The following is a 19,749-nucleotide window of genomic DNA, read 5'->3' as shown; positions in this document are numbered from 1 at the left end:
GCGCTGTTCTGTGATCACAATATAAGTTAGACGGTAACTGTTAGCAGACACGATTAAACAGGCTTGTCTGGTAATTAAATTCGAAATATTAATAAGTCCTGCTTTCATTTTGGGTGTTCAATAATGTGCACATATTATAAAAAAATAAGAAATTGCTGCCATTGTGGGATTTATATTGTAAAACAGTGGTACAATTTTTAAGCTGGAGTCTCCAATCAACTTGTTATAAGTTGTGTATTACACACAGTTTGTGTATTATTTCGACTATTTTTGACTGACAAGAAGCCGGCGGCCGGAAACAACAACAGCTAAAATACGGTCAATCTTAAAACGTACTCGGTTACTAACGTAACCTCGGTTCTCTCTAGAGAGGGAACGAGTACTGCGTAATATCTTACGCTATGGGGAAAACCTCTTTTCCACGAGATATTGAAGCCAAAAATTATCCTTTAATTTTGATTAATGTAAAACGCTGTGCGGCAGCGTGTAGACATAGGCAAGATGGCTTGCGCGCCTATTGGCTGCCCTGCGGCAACAGCAGCAAGCCTATCAAGAGAGGCCCTGCGTGACGTGACATCCAATGGGGGTGCTTCGCGCCCATTTCGTTGCGTCCCGCCAGAATAGGCGTGGCCTTGGCCTATAAATACGCTCGACAGGCTGATACAAACTGGTTTTCATCGCTGAAGCGAACCAGCGCTGTTGCATGCACGGCAAGATACGCAGTACTCGTTCCCTCTCTAGAGAGAACCGAGGTTACGTTAGTAACCGAGTACGTTCTCTTACGAGAGTATGTCTCGTACTGCGTAATATCTTACGCTATGGGGAACACAATGTAAGACGCCGTGCGTACTGGGATCCGACACCAAAGTCCCAAGGGCAGTAGCCCGGGGCTCATATAGTGCATAATCACCGTAGACTCACAGAGAGTCGGAGAAGAGAGGCTACCAGCATCATTCCCCATGAAATAGCATCCCATAGGAGCTAGTTATGTCAACAGTACATCCCGCAGACAGGGTGAACGCATTCAGCCTGAACTGGGCAAAAGTACGGGCTATTCAACACCCATGGAGCTGTTCCATCGATCAGTGAGCGATACTCAATCAAAACTCCGCATTCTGCGCCTGCGCAGCGGGACAGATAGTACTGAATTCTAGACCGACAGCAGCTTGGCCTGTAAGGCGGGAACCTCTAGGTTATAGAACCTTATAAATGTAGACGGCGAGGCCCAGCCCGCCGCCATACAGATATCATGCAAGGAAATCCCACTAGACCACGCCCACGAAGAGGCCACGCCTCTCGTGGAGTGCGCTCTGACACCCAAAGGACACTGCAGGCCCTTAGAAGTGTAAGCCAGCGCTATGGCATCGACTATCCATCTGGATAGGCTCTGTTTTGATGCGGCCAGTCCCTTGGAGTGTCCGCCAAACAAAACAAAGAGCTGCTCGGTCTGCCTGAAGACAGACGAGCGGGACACATAAGCTCTCAGCGCCCTGACGGGGCAAAGGAGATTAGCATCCACCTCCTCATTGTTCACCGGGAGGGCGCACAGGGAAATAACCTGGGCCCTGAACGGTGTGTTGAGGGATTTTGGCACGTACCCGTGCCTTGGTTTGAGTATGACTTTTGAGTCATTAGGCCCAAACTCCATACAGGACGCGCTTACTGAAAGCGCTTGTAAGTCCCCCACGCGCTTTATTGCGATAACTCTCAATTGCGAGTTTATATCTTACAATTCTGAGAAAATATGTCAGAATTGCGAGATATAAACTCGCAATTATGTGTTATAAAGTCAGAATTGCGTGATATAAACTCGCAATTATGTGTTATATAGTCAGAATTGCTTGATATAAAGTCGGAATTGCGAGAAAAAAAGTCAGAAATTCTTAGTTTTCTCTCTCGCAGGTCTGACTTTATAATACGCAAGTGTGACTTTATATCTCACAATTCTGACTTTATAACACGCAATTGCGACTTTATATCACGCAATTCTGACTTTATATCTCGCAATACTGAGAAATAAAGTCAGAATTGCGAGATGTAAACTCGCAATTGTGAGAAAAAAAGTCAGCATTGTGAGATAAAAAGTCGCTATTATTATTATTATTTATTTAGTGGCGGAAACAAGCTTCCATTGTATGGGAACCCATCACCCAGTCACGCATTATTTACACATCGGCATAGTTTATGATTACGCATTTTACTAGAGTTGTAATGAGACGCGTTTGTAAACCATGTTTTCCGCCAAAATAAAAGATCATGTGTTTATCTCTTTCAAGCATGGAAATTAGTACAAAACTAATTATGAAAGTTCCTTTTATATTTTAGTGCATTTGTTTTACAATATATGGCTATTACTGTCATGGAATTATTATTATAACTATTATTATGTTGTAGTGTAATGCAGACAGACACCATATCACAGCTAAAAGAGTTTTGAGTTTTTCTTTGTTCAATTTGCACACTGATTATGGGTTTGTTGCTCTTAATTTTTAACTCTCAAAGTGCACCAGAACCCCCCAAGAGGGACAGAAGTCCACCCACCACAGATTTACCAAAAATCCTTTGTCAAACATTGGTATTGCTATGCCAAAGCAGCTTATAACTTGTTTTAGGATTCATCATTGTGGAGTAGTTCGATTGTATTTTACAATTAGTAGTTATTTCATCTATTTACTCTTACTCATTCCTACTCACTCATTAGGCTACATGGCATTAGGGGTTTTAATAGGAGTTAGTATACATATTCAGGGGCGTGAAAAGATCGGTTGTGTTTATGATTATATGTAGTGGGCCAGTCTGGGCCAAAATGCCCGGGCCGATTTTTAGTCCCAGTCCAGCCCTGCTTGTAGGCCCCCCTTACGACCGTTTCACACCGCAAGCGTCAGCGGCACGTGAGCAGCGCATATTTTTTTCCGGCGTGCATGTTAATCAATGAGGGCGTTCACACCTATGGCAAGCCAAAGTGTTCACAAACGCCTGGCCAGGCGTCCGATTGCACATTGACACGTCAAAAGCGTGCGTTCGACAGCCAAACGCGCGTCAAAAGCGTGCGTTTTTGCCATAAAAGCGACCGCTCTTAACGTGCGCTTTGTGCACACAGAAAACGCGCGTCAGAAGCGCGGTTGGCTGTCAAAACGCATGCTTTTGACGTGCGCTTTGCGCTTTGGACGCGCGTTTATCGTAACAAAAATGGGCGTCGAAAACGTGTGTTTCGAGTAGGACGTTATGAACGTGTAAACAGGTAAACCACACAGGCAGTGCCAGCGTGTGTGAAGTGTTCATACAGGCGAAAAGAACGTGCTCGTTCATTTAGTGTTCTCGGAATCGCACGTCGAAAGCGTGTGAGGTCTTATGTCCCGGTTTCTTGTATTTTCATTAAACCCAAGCTAAACAGCATGGCATTATCGATGGCAAATTTGACAGAGGAGAGGATTATAATTGGTGAGTTATTATAATCCAGTATAGTTATCATTTAGGTAAAAAAGAAAACTGCACTTCTACAACATTCATTAATTTTTGCTAATGTTAATTTCAACGTTTACTAATGATTATTAAAATAAAAAGTTGTATTTGTTAACATTACTTACGCACTGCGAACTATCAGGGTACTAAAAGGGTACACGTCTCAGATTATTAAATAAGTAAAACAAAGTTGTAAAAGTAAAGTTTAAAAAGGTTATAGAAGTCTATGAAAATTGTAAAAAAATATATAAAATACATATTGCTGTATTATATAATAAATATATATATATATATTTACAATACATTTTCAACTCTAAAACTTCAAGAAAACCAATGCTAAATATCTGAACAAGTTCTGGGCCAGATTTTAGGCTGATGTCTCAATAAATGGACTTTAGGGAAAAAATATTTGTGTGTGCAGTACCAATCTTTTCCACTAGATGACATCCAGACTCCACCCATAACTCTTCATGATCTGAACCTTATTTCCCTTTCGTTGTCACTCCGAGTTACGTCGGATGACGACGAAAGGGGTTTCGCTTAGAAAGCCTATCAACTTTGAGTATTACAAAACGAGCCAATGGCAAAGAAATGCCATGGGTCTGCGGAATTTGCATGACGTAACTCCGCCCCACCTCGTGGGTATAAAAGGAGGACGCCGGCAACAGGCAGATATGTTTTCGCTTCGGAGCCAAGTGTAATTCTTCACTCCTTAAGCTATCTCTGATTGTCAGCTTCTTACGAGACAAGCAACTCTCCAGTGTTGGTGTGACGGCGATCTCCCGGCGAGTGCACACTTCCTGCTTATCTGAGCGTGGTTTGCCAGCGAGTGTGTTCTCCGCGGGCGCTTCAGCACTGAGTTTCTCTCACAAAAAGAGCTTGCACGCGGCACGTCTTTTTAAAGATGCCTCGCACGTGCACTTCTGGTTGCGGTCGGCTGGTGTCTGACTCTGATGGGCACGAGCGCTGCTTGGTGTGTTTGGGCTTAAATCACGCTAAAGCAGCGCTCGTGGATGAGTCATGTTCTTTCTGTGGGAACATGACCATCGCAACACTTAGATCGAGACTCAATGATCTCGCAAGAGTGAGAGTCCCCTCATCCACACCCGGATCTAGCGCCTCCTCGAGAGGCTCTACTTCGGCTGGTGGCCAGGGTGATCTGAGGGTGACTGTGTGGAACAAAGCGCCGACTATTCGTCCGTGCCCCGCAGCACCTTCTCCAGTGTTGCATCCCGCGAGCGTTCAGGGGATCCCCGCGGGACCGTCCTTTGAGGTCCCGCAGGTGTCCTTTGGCGCTCCAGAGGAAGATGCGATGTCAATCGCAGCATCACAAGGCGGGTCTGATTCGTCTGGAAGTGACGACTCGTCACAGCTGCCACCCTCGGGTGTGAATACGGCTGTGGCTCAGTCCGATCCAGAGATGACGGCCATGCTTTCCCGGGCGGCTGGACGATTGGTTTTTGGGTGCAGCTGCGGCTTCCAGTCCTCAGCCTGCCCCAATACCTTTCTTCCCGGACGTGCATGATGAAATCTCGAAGTCCTGGAAGACTCCCATGTCTTCCCGCGACCGCTCGTTGATTTCATCCGCCTTTCCTCCCCTCGATGGGGCAGCCGCCCGTGGGTACAGGCCGACCGGGCAGATCCCTCAGTCTGTTCGCCGCCGAGGGCGCCCTCCTGCGGCTCCCGCCCCTCCCGCCCGGCCCAAGCAGCAGCCTCCACCCGGGCCCGGTCGCGGAGGAAGCCGTAAGAAGGCGCCCCAGCCCTCTCCAGCCCCGCCCCCCGCTAAACGCTGGGCCAAGCGCCGCTCCTGAGACGGGCTGCTCAGGGACGTTGAAGGTTACTTCTCAGGAGATGGTAGCAGGACCAGTCCTTCCCCCGGTGGAGGGCCGGGGGAGAATCTTTTGTTCTCCACTCCCCGCTGCTCACTCACGGGTGGGCAGCACCCTAATGTGGTTAAAGAAAGAAGTAACATTTCCATCCCTGAGCACACAGAGTTCTCGGACGACACGGTGCGCCGCCCCCGAGCCGTGCACCCCTCGTCCACCTCTGTCCCAGAGCCGGTTGACAGTGCGCGCCGTCCCCGGACCGTGCCGCTCTCTTCCGCCTCTGTCGCCAGCCCCCTGGCAGAGCAGCCCCCCGTGGAACGTTCTTCCTTCCCTGGTCTCCTCTGTCAGGGCGCGGTTAATGACTGTGCCCCCACACCGGGCCGCTATGCCGTCCACGTCCGGGCCAGTCATTCCGCCCTGCTGCACCATCGGTGGGAAGTCTGTGGTCCGTATGACACCACTGGTACAGTTCTTGGGAGCCTGGCTAGAGCTTCCCCTCCTGTCCCGATGGGTCGCACGGACGATCAGGCTCGGCTACGCGATTCAGTTTGCGCGGTCTCCTCCCCGCTTCAGGGGAGTCCGCTCCACTTTGGTCGGTGGCAACGCCCCTATCATGAGAGCAGAGATTGCCACCCTGCTGGTGAAGGGTGCGATCGAGACCGTCCCTCCGGCCGAGATGAGGACCGGCTTCTACAGCCCGTACTTCATTGTCCCCAAGAAAACCGGTGGGTTACGGCCAATCCTGGACCTGCGTGTGCTGAACCGTTCCCTTCACAGGCTGCCGTTTAAGATGCTCACTGCCAAACGCATTTTCGAATGTGTGCGGCCCCAGGATTGGTTTGCAGCAATCGACCTGAAGGACGCCTACTTTCATGTCTCCATTCTCCCTCGACACAGACCGTTCCTTCGGTTTGCCTTCGAGGGGCAGGCATACCAGTACGCGGTTCTCACTTTCGGGCTAGCCCTGTCTCCTCGCGTCTTCACGAAGGTCGTCGAGGCAGTCCCCTTCGGGAACACGGGGTTCGCATCCTGAACTACATCGACGACTGGCTGATCCTAGCTCACTCTCGAGACCAGGTATGCGAACACAGGGACCTAGTGCTCCGGCACCTAGCTCGTCTGGGCCTTCGGGTCAACTGGGAAAAGAGCAAACTTTGCCCCGTGCAGAGGATCTCTTTTCTCGGTATGGATATCGACTCGGTCGCCATGTCCGCGCAGCTTACGAGCGAGAGCGCGCAGTCACTGCTGACTTGCCTGAGACAGTTCGAGGGCAAGAGTACGGTTCCCCTGAAACTCTTTCAGAGGCCCCTGGGGCATATGGCATCTGCAGCCGCGGCAACGGCGCTCGGATTGCTTCATATGAGACCGCTTCAGCTTTGGCTTCGCGACCGAGTCCCGAGGTGGGCATGGCAACACGGCACCTTCCGAGTAACAGTTACTCCGTCCTGCCGTCAGACCTTCACCCCGTGGTCGGACCTCAGTTTTCTACGGGCCGGAGTGCCCCTGGAACGAGCTTCGCGGCACGTCGTTGTAACGACAGATGCCTCCTCCACGGGCTGGGGTGCCATGTGCAATGGACGTGCTGCCGCGGGCTCCTGGACAGGACCCCGCCGCCTCTGGCACGTCAATTGCCTCGAGTTGCTGGCCGTACGTCTTGCTTTGCGCCGCTTCCGGGCCGTGCTCAAGAACCAACACGTACTAGTCCGTTCAGACAATACCGCCACTGTAGCGTACATCAACCATCAAGGTGGTCTACGCTCCCGCCGTATGTCGCAACTCGCCCGCCACCTCCTCATATGGAGTCAGAAGCATCTGAGGTCGCTTCATGCCATTTATATCCCCGGAGCCCTGAACTGTGCAGCCGACGAGCTCTCACGGCTTCAGCCCCTCCCGGGAGATTGGCGACTCCATCCCCAGTCGGTTCAGCTGATTTGGGACCAGTTCGGGGACGCACAGATAGATCTGTTTGCCTCTCACGACTCGACCCATTGCGACCTGTATTATTCCCTGACCGAGGGCACGCTCGGCACGGATGCACTGGCGCACAGCTGGCAGCGGGGCCGCAAATATGCGTTTTCCCCAGTGAGCCTTCCTGCGCAGACCCTGCGCAAGGTCAGGGAGGACGAGGAGCAGGTCATTCTGGTCGCGCCATACTGGCCCGCCCGGACCTGGTTCTCCGAACTAGTACTCCTCGCGACAGCACCTCCTTGGCCGATTCCCCTGAGGAAGGACCTCCTTTCTCAGGGACGGGGCACCCTATGGCACCCTCGTCCCGATCTTTGGAACCTCCACGTGTGGCTCCTGGACGGGACGAGGCAGGTTTGAGTACCCTACCACCAGCGGTGGCGGCTACCATCACTTCCGCTAGAGCGTCGTCCACGAGACACGTCTATGCGTTGAAGTGGAACCTCTTCGTCAACTGGTGCTCTTCTCACCGAGAAGACCCCCGGAGATGTTCGATTAGTGTCGTGCTTTCCTTCCTTCAAGATAGGCTGGAGCGAAGGCTGTCTCCCTCCACCCTGAAAGTCTATGTTGCCACTATCGCCGCACACCATGACCCGGTTGAAGGTAAGTCTGTTGGAAGGCACGACCTGATCGTCAGGTTCCTGAGAGGAGCGAGGAGACTGAATCCTCCTCGCCCTCCTCTCGTTCCCTCTTGGGACCTCTCAGTGGTTCTAACTGCCCTGCGGAGTGCTCCCTTTGAGCCGTTGCAATCAGTGGAGCTTAAGTTCCTGTCTATGAAGACAGCACTCCTGGTTGCATTGGCCTCCATCAAGAGGGTGGATGGCCTGCACGCATTCTCCGTTGACGAAGCGTGCCTGGAATTTGGGCCGGCTTACTCTCAAGTGATCCTGAGACCCCGGGCTGGATATGTGCCCAAGGTTCCTACCACTCCCTTCCGGGACCAGGTGGTGAACCTGCAAGCGCTGCCCCCGGAGGAGGCAGACCCAGCCTTGGCACTGCTCTGTCCAGTACGCGCCCTCCGCGCCTATGTAGACAGGACGCAGTGTTTCAGGACCTCAGACCAGCTCTTTGTCTGTTATGGTGGGAAGCTGAAGGGAAAGGCTCTCTCCAAGCAAAGGTTGTCTCACTGGATAGTGGACGCCATTGCTTTGGCATACCAGCAGCAAGGTCGACCGTGCCCCCTTGGTGTGACTGCCCACTCCACCCGGAGTGTGGCATCCTCTTGGGCTCTAGCGCATGGCGCCTCGCTAACAGACATCTGCAGAGCTGAAGGCTGGGCGCCACCTAACACATTCGCCAGATTCTACAATCTCCGAGTGGAGCCAGTGTCCTCTCATGTACTCGCTTCAACCAGCTAGTACTGGACCCGCTCAGGTGTCTTCGCTTGCTCGCCATTCCACTCCACGGACTGGATACGAGCGATATTCTCCTCAGGTGAGCTTCCCCGAAAGCCCTGAGTTCCTCCAGCACTTACGTTGGCGCCAGTGTCTATTGCCTGTGCGTCGGCTAGGTGCCTCCTGTGTGCATGGTCCCTCCCCTGAGCGAGAAAGAAGCAAAAAGCAGACAATAGGCCTATGACATGGAGGCGCCGGCGCGTCACTTGCATTGCACATGAACTGTCTGGAGCGCATCTCATCATAAATTAACCGAAATTCAGCGTATATGTCACAGACATCAGAAATATATATAGAAAGCCTGAAATGTCTTTAAACGAAACCCTTCAAATCGAAAAGAAATAGACTACCGGTACTCTATCTAATCCATTATGTGCATTTCTCTCCTACGGAGACGGCGAGTGTCAACTTCACCTTTGCAGCCGCTACTAGTTTATTAATAAAAATCAATGCACTCATGTCACCGGATTTACAAAGGCATCTTGCTTGATGCACGCACACATATTATGTCGAAATAACGAGATATGTTGAAATAACATTATTATTAATAATAATAAATATTTAAGAATATTTGATTGAATGCTAAATGTTGTGCTTGTTCAATTTAATAAAATTGAAGCTTATATATATATATATATATATATATATATGTATATATATACCCGTGGGAAACTTGCCTTTCTACATTATAACATAACTATAACACGCGCTTTGATTCATTCCGTACATTTGGGTTTTTTTAGAGGTTTAATTGAAATCAAATATTAACATTACTGCCCTAACTATTAGGATATCTACTTCATAAATATTTGGAATAGTATGGAAATATAAGGTTCAGATCACGAAGAGTCATGGGTGGAGTCTGGATGTCATCTAGTGGAAAAGATTGGTACTGCACACACAAATATTTTTTCCCTAAAGTTCATTTGAGACATCAGCCTAAAATCTGGCCCAGAACTTGTTCAGATGTTTAGCATTGGTTTTCTTGAAGTTTTAGAGTTGAAAATGTATTGTAAATATATTTAAATATAATACAGCAATATGTATTTTATATATTTTTTTTACAATTTTCATAGACTTCTATAACCTTTTTAAACTTTACTTTTACAACTTTGTTTTACTTATTTAATAATCTGAGACGTGTACCCTTTTAGTACCCTGATAGTTCGCAGTACGTAAGTAATGTTAACAAATACAACTTTTTATTTTAATAATCATTAGTAAACGTTGAAATTAACATTAGCAAAAATCAATGAATGTTGTAGAAGTGCAGTTTTCTTTTTTACCTAAATGATAACTATACTGGATTATAATAACTCACCAATAATAATCCTCTCCTCTGTCAAATTTGCCATCGATAATGCCATGCTGTTTAGATTGGGTTTAATGAAAATACAAGAAACCGGGACATAAGACCTCACACGCTTTCGACGTGCGATTCCGAGAACACTAAATGAACGAGCACGTTCTTTTCGCCTGTATGAACACTTCACACACGCTGGCACTGCCTGTGTGGTTTACCTGTTTACACGTTCATAACGTCCTACTCGAAACACACGTTTTCGACGCCCATTTTTGTTACGATAAACGCGCGTCAAAAGCGTGCATTTTGTCAGCCAAACGCGCGTTCCTGACGCGCGCTTTTTATGGCAAAAACGCACGCTTTTGACGCGCGTTTGGCTGTCGAACGCGCGCTTTTGACGTGTCAATGTGCAATCGGACGCCTGGCCAGGCGTTTGTGAACACTTTGGTTTTCCATAGCCATACACACCGCGAGCAAGAGCAGCGCGTGAGCGTCAAGCAGGAGCGTCGCGTGAGCAGCAGTGAAGCGGGGGTTTCGGCTTCGAGTCTATAGGCTTGTTTGAGATGCGCCTTGCCTCGCCTGAAATGTAGTCGAGAGTAGGCGGCTGCAGTGAGAGGAGGAGTGAAAAAAGCGCAGGCAAGCCGGACAGATCTCTCTTCTCGCAGTGGATCTGACACCTGCGAGATCAATGATGGATATCGCGGGATCCACGGGATTCACGCTCGTGCACAGTGTTGCTAATAAACTGGATGTAATTTAAGTTCTGTTGCCTTTATATGAAAATAAATATAATGAACAAGACAATAACAAGTACTTGTTATTTAATTCCATTCCAAATAAGTGTTTATCAATCATTTTTTCTTTAATACAGACATAGGCTGTGACATGGATGTTTTTTTTTTGTGTGTGTGTTTTTTTTAAAATAATAAAATGACATTGCATAACTCAAAGAGATCGCACTGTCCGAGAGTACATATACACATAAAACATGATATCCGAGTTTTAAAATCAAACATTTTAAAAGAGAACAATACATCACGGTTGTTTAAACCAATCAACATTAAGCTGTGTCGTCAGCAAGTCGTTTCCCATCATGCTTTTGATCAGCGCAGTCGGTGGAGAGCAACTGCGCGCGACTGCAGAATCCGACACGTTCGCCTTGCGCTCGCGAGAGCTTTTTGACACACGTCAGCATGACATCAGCGCAAGGCGGACCCGTATGGCGCTCGCTTTGTGTCATTTGATTCCTAACCAAGCTTAAAGACGTGATAACGTGCGTGTGGATAACGTCTGCACGTCTTAACGTCTGCACGTCTTAACGTCTGCCCGTCTGGAGCTATCTCCATTCAGCATTTTTTTTTTATCCAGCCAATGACGCCGTTTCTGCGGCGCAGGCCATCCATAGTGCGCCGTAATCTGCGGCGCTTCTGTCTGACAAAGACAGCGTAAAAAGCGTCGTTTTGTATAATATTATAATCAGCCCCAGCCTTTTCCTCAAAGTTCAGCCCATCTTATGAAGTAGATGGAAAGACGTAGTAGATTGTAGATCTGAATGGCGATCTGTCTTAAGGGTTCTGGTTTTCTATCGTTGTTAGGACTATGTTGTACTCATTTCGTTTTCATATGGGGGGCAAGCATTTTTTTTTTATTATGATCTGAGAAACAGACTTCTCACCAAAACAATAAGATCCCGTATTATTACTGAAGTAGCTAGATAGTCCATCATACAAACTAGACCACAATCCTTTTGCATAGCCTGCTACATATTGCCTACTTCATAAAAATGAGTAACAAAAACGTTTCAATTCCTCCAACAACACAATGATAAAAACAATACATACCAAATAGCAATAAAATATGAAGCCTCCATATGTAGAAGGGCTGCACAATATATCGAAATTATCGAAATATCGCAAATGTATTTCGCAATATGCATATCGCAACGGCTTGCAACTGGTCATGAGCAAAAGACAAGAGAAAACCACTCACTGCTCTTGGCTGAATAACTTTTGTAGCTTTAATAATAATCAGTATAGGCCTATATTTAATTAATACAGTGAAAACTAATGTGTTTTTTTTTTTTTTTACATTTGATTCAGTTTCTGTTGTTAAATATCCCTAATGTAGGATAACCTGAACAAACCCCGTGGTTTACATTGATGTTAAAATAGTGCTTCTTATTATAAAACACTCTGATGTTCACTTTATAGAAGTTGTAGCGATGTTTTCTTGTCACAAAAAGATTGTGAAACACGTAGGCCTATATGGGTTAGGCTATATAATTTTAAATATAGCCTATTTTAAAGATAATATTTCGCATTTTTCTTCAATATCGTGCAGCCCCAATCTGTAGCATATAGTCATTTATAAATATAATAATGTTTCAACGTTTCGTTTTGTGTAATAAAGCATATAGCCTATTAATTTTCTGACAGGCGGAGGGTGAACCAAGACGCGCTTCCCATTTAAAAACAAGTTTCAAGTTACTTTTCACCGTGACTGTCCGCTCAATATCCACACTTTGCCAGTTTCACATTTGTTTAAATATTATAATAGGCTTTTGTTATTTTATTTCATTTATGTTGATTATGAACAGTGAACAGCATGAGTAAGAGCAACATCATAGGATCCGAAATATGACGGGAGACATGAAGTGGGTCAGACATGATTTTGACCACTTCATTTTGTGAAAGACTTTATTTAAAGTGAATTTCGTTTTGTATCAATTATGCACGAGCATGCATGGGAATAGGCTATTTAATAATAATACAAAAAATATATATATAGTAGAGTGGCAGTGGACGGAATTATATTCTGAATTTCTACGTTATAAAAAATCGTTCTAACTTCTAGCAAGCTCATTTAAACCGTGTTGTAAATGCCGAAATGAAAGGAGCAAGGCCAAACAAATATGAAACTACTAAATATAAATATATAAAACCGCCAGTAGATGGCGGCAAGCACTGTTCTATTGACATTACTGGTTAATGTTCAACCTATTCTTTCAAAAACACAAAGAGGCTATATATTTAATATCCACACAACTACTCCTTTTAGACAATTGCAATTGTTCTGCTGTGGTGCTGTTTGGAACTATTTTTTTTATTGTATGAAATGTCATTAACATATTGTTTATTTACAGGCATTCTGGTTTTCTAATGAGTCTTTTTTTAAAAGCTAAAGACTGCTCATTACAGAAACATTAAAAGAAATATTTACAAATGTGTGTTTTACTTGGTATTTTTCTCATAACAGTAAATCTATGAGGAAAAAGATCTATCAGGAAAAATAGATATCTCCAGACGTATGGCAGACGCACGTAGTCACGTTTGTAAACTTAGATCGTTGCAGACGTGCAGACGTGCAGGCGTGCAGACGGGCAGACGTGCAGACGGGCAGACGTGCTGACGTTAAGACGTAATCCACACGTTAACTTCTAACGTGACGCCGCCGTGACGTCTGCACAGATCAACAGCTACACGTTATTGACGTGTCTACGTGACGTGATATTTGCGTGTACGTCTCCATATAAAACAAATGGAGACGTACACGCACGTATACACGTGTGTTATCTGTCGTGCTTGTCAGTCTCGTCGCCGAATGGAACATTTCGAGCGCCATAGACCGCTCTCGGACACATTCCTAACCGGCATGCATTACGCGCTGATCACCGGTGATCGGTTCTGCGCAGATTTTGCTCATCTCAAACAAGCCTTATTTTTGCTGCGCTGCTCACGCTCAATTAAAGTGAAAGCACACTTTTGATGGACACAATTAATATGATTTCACACAAAAAGTGCCCAAAACGCATTGAATTTGCATGTCTAGTGTGTTTTAACAAGAACTGCAGTATGTCAGAAAAGGAAATGAAGACTAACATAAAGAAAATAAAATTTTATAGAAAATGTACCCATTAAACTTGTTTTTAATTATTCAGTTTGGGCTTTGAACAAACTTCAAATGTGTTTATGACCACCAAATTCTAAAAACAAAATTTTCAAAAGTCCTTGTAAAGAAATGCTTGCTTATATGTAGCCTTATGTGTAGCCTGGGAGCCGCTGTTGTGACGCTGTACAAACGCTTCCAGTGTGAACACTCGCGCGCGTCTGCAGCTTCAGTGACGATGTAGTTGCGCTGACGTGCTGCTCACGCGCCGCTCATGCTTGCGGTGTGAAACGGCCGTAGGCAGGCCAAATGTATTTTTTGTCCAATTTTAATTTTGCATTAACAGTTTTACTGATTTAAAAGAAACTTTGTTTTTGGAGTAAAGTTCATAAGTAATTGTTATTTCCCATAGGATTTTGTAAAACTTTTCGGGGGCAAGAAAATTTTGTATATTTTAAGGTTAAATGCATCAATCTGGAGCACTTTGATAGTTCAAAATGAAGAGCTTTATCCGGCTTCAACCCATGAACTGTGCACATTGAACAAAGAAAAAGCATTGACTGGTACCTGCACATTAAAGAGGGATCAAACATCTTTTTAGTTATGATATAGAGTCTCAGTCTCAGCCTATAAATGTAGCCTACTGTATAAAGGAAAATTAATATTTCAAAAGTATATTTTACTTACACTATTGTATAGGACAAATTACAATACTTTTGTCCTAATTTCTTCACTTGCAAGAAATAAACCTTTGAGCTTTTATTTAGGAGAAAACACCAAACCACCATGTTGATCGTGTGAGCAAAGAGCGCACTTTTCTTTAGGGACATTAAGTAAGAATTACTCCCATCTAGCGGTGAAATTGTATTTTGCATTCAAACGAATTGTGCTCTCCAGCGCCTCGCGTTTTCAAATGCGTTTTGCATCTACGGTAGCCGTTATGTACCAAAAAGCTATGACAGGATGTCTTCTAATAGCACTTCGTCGAGTTTTCCTTTGGGGTGAACAGGTTTGTAATTTCAAACAAACTTCAAATTGACACAACGAACAAATAAATGTTACAGTATTAAGTAATGAGTGTCAAAGACATGAACTAGTGTAATAAGTAGTTATGCCTTGTTTACTCATAATATTTTTTTGAAGTATGTGCATGGTTAGATATCATCAGATAGAGGAAGTAGAGGTAGAGGAAGAGGACAGAGTTGGACGACGAGGAAGAGGAGGAGAGTGAGATTCAATACAACGACGACAAAGATGCCCGGCAGCTACAAGAGCTACATACAGAATTTATGCGTCTTCAATGTGAGGTCACAGTATAAATGATAAATAACAGAAAATAACAGATAACATAAAAATTGAAGTAGACTTAGCTATGCAAAAAATGCAAGAACAATCATATGCTCTATTAAAATATATTTGTATCGAATTTCAAGCTTACAAAAGTAAACTTACAAAAGTTTTTTAGCGCCTTCTCTACTTTACTCAATAGTTGCAATTCATCAAAGAGCCTGTTTAACTTTTAACTGTAAATGTTATTCTGTCTATATAATAAAGTAAACAACCAAGCAATTCAAAAAACTTGTAATTAAGACTGTAACATTTACTTACCTGTCGAGGAGAAAGCAGGACTTCAGCGTCTCTTTTGAATTCTTTCTCCTGCATTAGCTCTTTCCACCGGGAAAAAGCAATGTATCCTCCGGTCACGTTTCCTTTTACGATCATTTTTGGTCTGTTTTGGCGAAGAGGATTTCTTATCCAGTGGCTCGGCATAGGTATGGTCTGCCATTAAAAATGAAAGTGACAGGCGCCTCTCACTGCTCTGCTCCTCCGTTTCTGCTGCTTTCAATTACTCACGCTGGCTCTGAACAAAAAACGCATTGTGGAAACGCTTTGGTGTACTTTTTGACCCTCTCTGCTATTATAGTTTTCAAGATGGCGGAACTACATGGAAGACTCCATGGACTTACCCGTCCCATGTATATAGAAATATAATAAATTCTTCGTTTACGAGGATAAATCAGATAATTGGCAGAGGTATTTGTACACCATTGGGGACATATTTGTTAATAAAAATATTGATTTTAGATTATAAATTACCTAAAAAGTTACATATAGTCCCTTTAAATCACGCAGCACAAACAGAATGCCTATAGGCTACTTAATTACAGTCTTGTAATGTTTTATAAAGGCACAAAGCCGTATCACGGGTTCGATTTTAGTTCGTTGGCAAAATTTAACGCTAGAGACATTTATGGTATAGGTTATACATTTTACATCTCATATGAAAAGGGAGAAGAGATAGTTCGGCAAAAAGCGGATTCGAACTCAGGTCGAATGCGTCAAAAGCTGCTTTTAAGCACCACACACCCTACGACCTACGCCACTGTAGATATATAGTAAAGGGTGTCTTTTAGCTAAATATTCGAACAGGGGTCTTGTCATAGGAAGTAGCTAGGTTAATGCTGCTATCTCCGCCTGTACTCCGAATTCATGGATTTTCGGACTTTTGTGCTGCGTAAGGGTGTTCACACGAACGAAATCTGAACTAGGAAGAAGAAAAATTCTCTGGACTCAATGATAAATACATGTCTGACCATTGGAACGAACCAAAAAACTAGAAAATCGCATTCATGACGATTTATGGTGATTTTATTTCCGTTAGACCTTTGCCTACATTGACGCTTATGCGTTAAAGAGGAGGGGCTCCCATGTTCCATGATGGCGGCTCTATTGACGCATTCGTTCTAATGAACTGCCGTAGCCAAGGCGACATCTAGTGTGTATATTTCTATGGGGCCTCAAGTGCGGATGGGCCCCTGGGCCCGTGCCCATAATGCCCATTGGGTAATACGGGCCTGCTTGCAGGTTGTTAAAAAGAAGAACAGTCCCGGAAAACGGGTGGCAACACTATCGGAAATACTGGACAAACCGCGTCCCGTCCCGTATTGATTCAAAACGGGACGCGGTGATTATTTCACAAATTTTAAGGGACGGCTGGCAACGACAGTCAACGATGAAACTCTCTCCAAGATGATTCAATGTTAATATTATTATACTTAATCTGTAGATAAAGCCCTATGGTTTCGCATAAAATGACTTTATCTTGCAGCAAGATTCTGGACTGTATTGCTGTACCTTAATGATGTTCGTTTCTACCGTGTGTCTGTTAGATCACAACACTGGAGAGCACTATAATTCTTCTTCACGCGCACAGTTACTGAAATTTAAAACTGTTAAAAGAAAAGGCTCAATAAACTATTGCATAGATAGATACTGTATAATACACTATGCATCATTATGTCTTTCCTTTGTGCTTTTAACTTTTCAATGCGGACTCAACTGTGACTCTGTGTTGCTTCAAGCGCATCATTCTGCGCTCGGGATGCGCATAAGTGCTTAGTGGTGCACTGTATTGCAGCCTTTCATAATCATATCATAATACTTTTGCGCAATGGAAGATTATTAATAGCCTTTTTTGTTCTGTCCTATCTATCATATGTTGCTGCCTCATTAAACAGCTGTGCTATACATTTAAAATATGTCTTAATTTTATAGTAGACTATATAAAATAATTGATCTTTTTGATTTTTGTTATCTTGTTTTTCTTGAATGTATTTTACAACAATACAAAGAGCAATGTGTAATGTTTTACCAGATTTAGTGCAACACTTACTGTCTCTTATTTGTTCCCCACTAAATAATGTATTTTTTCACTAAATGTTTAGATTTTATACAATTATTGTGCACTTGTGATTTTTCTAGACTAAATTTTACTGCTGAGTTATCCACTAATCTAGTTTATAATAGAATTTTTGTCATAGGTTATGATCATATTTTTTTGTTGTTGTAGTTAGTTTTTCTTTATAATGACGTTGTCTGTTGTCTGTAAGTAGATTGTGTTTAACACGTAAAAGAGGGATTATCCGTTCAACACATAGAGTTATAGAAATTGTACTTGATTTAAAAAAAAACTGCGCTGGTATCGGATCGGTATCGGTCGATACTCAGAATTTTTGGTATCGGATCGGTTCAGAAAAAATGGTATCGGGACATCCCTAATTAATTTCCATTGTAAAAATCAATAATTATTACCTATGGGGCCGCTTACACAAATACCTTTACAATTCAAATAGGTTTCAAAGTGCAAGTTTTTGAAAACGAGTTGTGAAAATGATATCATTATCACTTTCCGTGTAAACTTCAAAAACGTGAATCTGTGAAAATAGTGACGGCATGCACATGCATATTACGTGTTTAGTCTATAGGCATGCGTGTTTGAATGCATATGTGCGGGCGCAGGTAATTAGAATAATATAAGTACAATGTAAAAACATTTATGTACATAATAAGTGCATTGTATTAAATTATTAATTTAAATGTTAGTACATAGTAGTTAAAGACACCTTATATAAAGTGGGACCCATTTTACAATAATATTTGTTAAAATATTCTTAATATTCAAACTTTGCCCTGAAGCTGAATGAAATTGAATAATAACTAACAGTTTGGACAACACTAGTTGATGAATCAGTCTGTAACAGCTCATGAGCTTTTAAAATTCTTGTAGGAATTTGTATTGGGCTGATGCACAGCTCAAACGTCTAGAGGTGGCCATGTTGGATGGGCGTTACAGGAAGCATCTGATTAAGACTGACCTGGAAGAACCCACTTGTGTGGCCGTGAACCCTCGTTTGGGGTGAGATTTGCTTCCTGTTTGCCTATGGTCTGTTTAAACGGACAGTTAACCCCAAAGGGAAAATATTCTTTTATCATTTATTCCAAGTCCACATTTTTTCTCTGGATTATTTTGTTCTTGTTGAATCTCCAAAACTACTATTTCTTCAAGCTTGCCATTTAAATGCCAATGTTTGAATTTTGTTTTGTCATGCTGTGGTGCAGCATGCTGTACTGGATTGACAATGTCAACACGGCCCGTATCGAAGGCTCCTGGTTGGATGGACAAGAGAGAAGGGTTCTGGTGGATAGTGCTTTGGGTTGGCCTACAGGCCTATCCATCGACTTCACAAACAGTGACAGAATCTATTGGTCAGATGCAAAGGAGAGTCGCATTGAGTCCATCTTGCCAGATGGACAGAACAGACAAACTTCAGTTTTCATAGGTAAAGGTTTGATTGATTCAACAATCAAATTGTCCTAAGTAGAAACCGGTAGATATTAATAAACTCCTTGTGAAATAAAAGTACACTTAATTGTCTTAAATGTGCACTTGTAAATCTTAAAAGTACATTTTAAAAAAACTCTACTTGCAGATAATATTATTCAAATAAAAGGCCACTCAAGTGTACTTGAAGAGAGTAAACTTTCATAACTGTTTCTTACCACACTTAAGTACAATTTTAAAAAGAGCACTTAGTAATAATGCCGAATTAAAAGTACATTTTAAATGATTGTTTTAATGACCTTTTTTCATGCTTTACAATTATTTTGATGTGCTGACCGACATACTAAAGAACATGTTAAGTACTTTCACTAAAATAATTTTAGCTGTAATCAATTTTAGATTTAAAGTGAATATATATTTAAATGTAATCAATTGCACTTTCATCATTACTAATGTGTAATTACAAATATATTTAAATGAATGTGATTTCTATTGAAACTTGCATGTCATGTAAGTACAATTTAATTTAACATAAATGCCTGTCAGTACATTCAGCAGTACACTTTTACCATTTAAGACAATAGAAGTAATTATGAACTGACATATAATGATATAATTAAGTGGGTGGGAAAGAAAACACTCTAAATTTGCATTTAATATCAATTCAAACTATATTTTAATTTAATTGCGATTAACATGTAATTAAGTATCAGAAAACATTAATTTCAATTGAGTATATTATTTAAAGTATATTATTTCTGTAATAAGTACTCCTTTTAAAAGTATGCTAAG

General features: G+C 43.3%; 1 protein-coding gene across 1 annotated transcript in view; it reads left to right on the top strand.

The window, feature by feature from the left end:
- The window catches only part of lrp2b (low density lipoprotein receptor-related protein 2b), a 207,593-nt gene that overhangs the window by 182,680 nt on the left and 5,164 nt on the right, over positions 1 to 19,749 (top strand). The window contains exons 64-65 of the mRNA XM_077201294.1: positions 18,403 to 18,531; positions 18,735 to 18,955. Of these exons, the coding sequence (XP_077057409.1) occupies positions 18,403 to 18,531; positions 18,735 to 18,955 (350 nt within the window). The remainder of the gene's footprint in view (positions 1 to 18,402; positions 18,532 to 18,734; positions 18,956 to 19,749) is intronic.

This window comes from Siphateles boraxobius, unplaced genomic scaffold, assembly GCF_051911475.1.
Source record: "Siphateles boraxobius isolate OS27281-9 unplaced genomic scaffold, OSU_SipBor_1 46, whole genome shotgun sequence".
In the NCBI taxonomy this organism is placed as follows: Eukaryota; Metazoa; Chordata; class Actinopteri; order Cypriniformes; family Leuciscidae; genus Siphateles; species Siphateles boraxobius.
The sequence above is the reverse complement of the archived record's forward strand: the minus strand, read 5'-3'. Positions and strand labels throughout refer to the sequence as shown.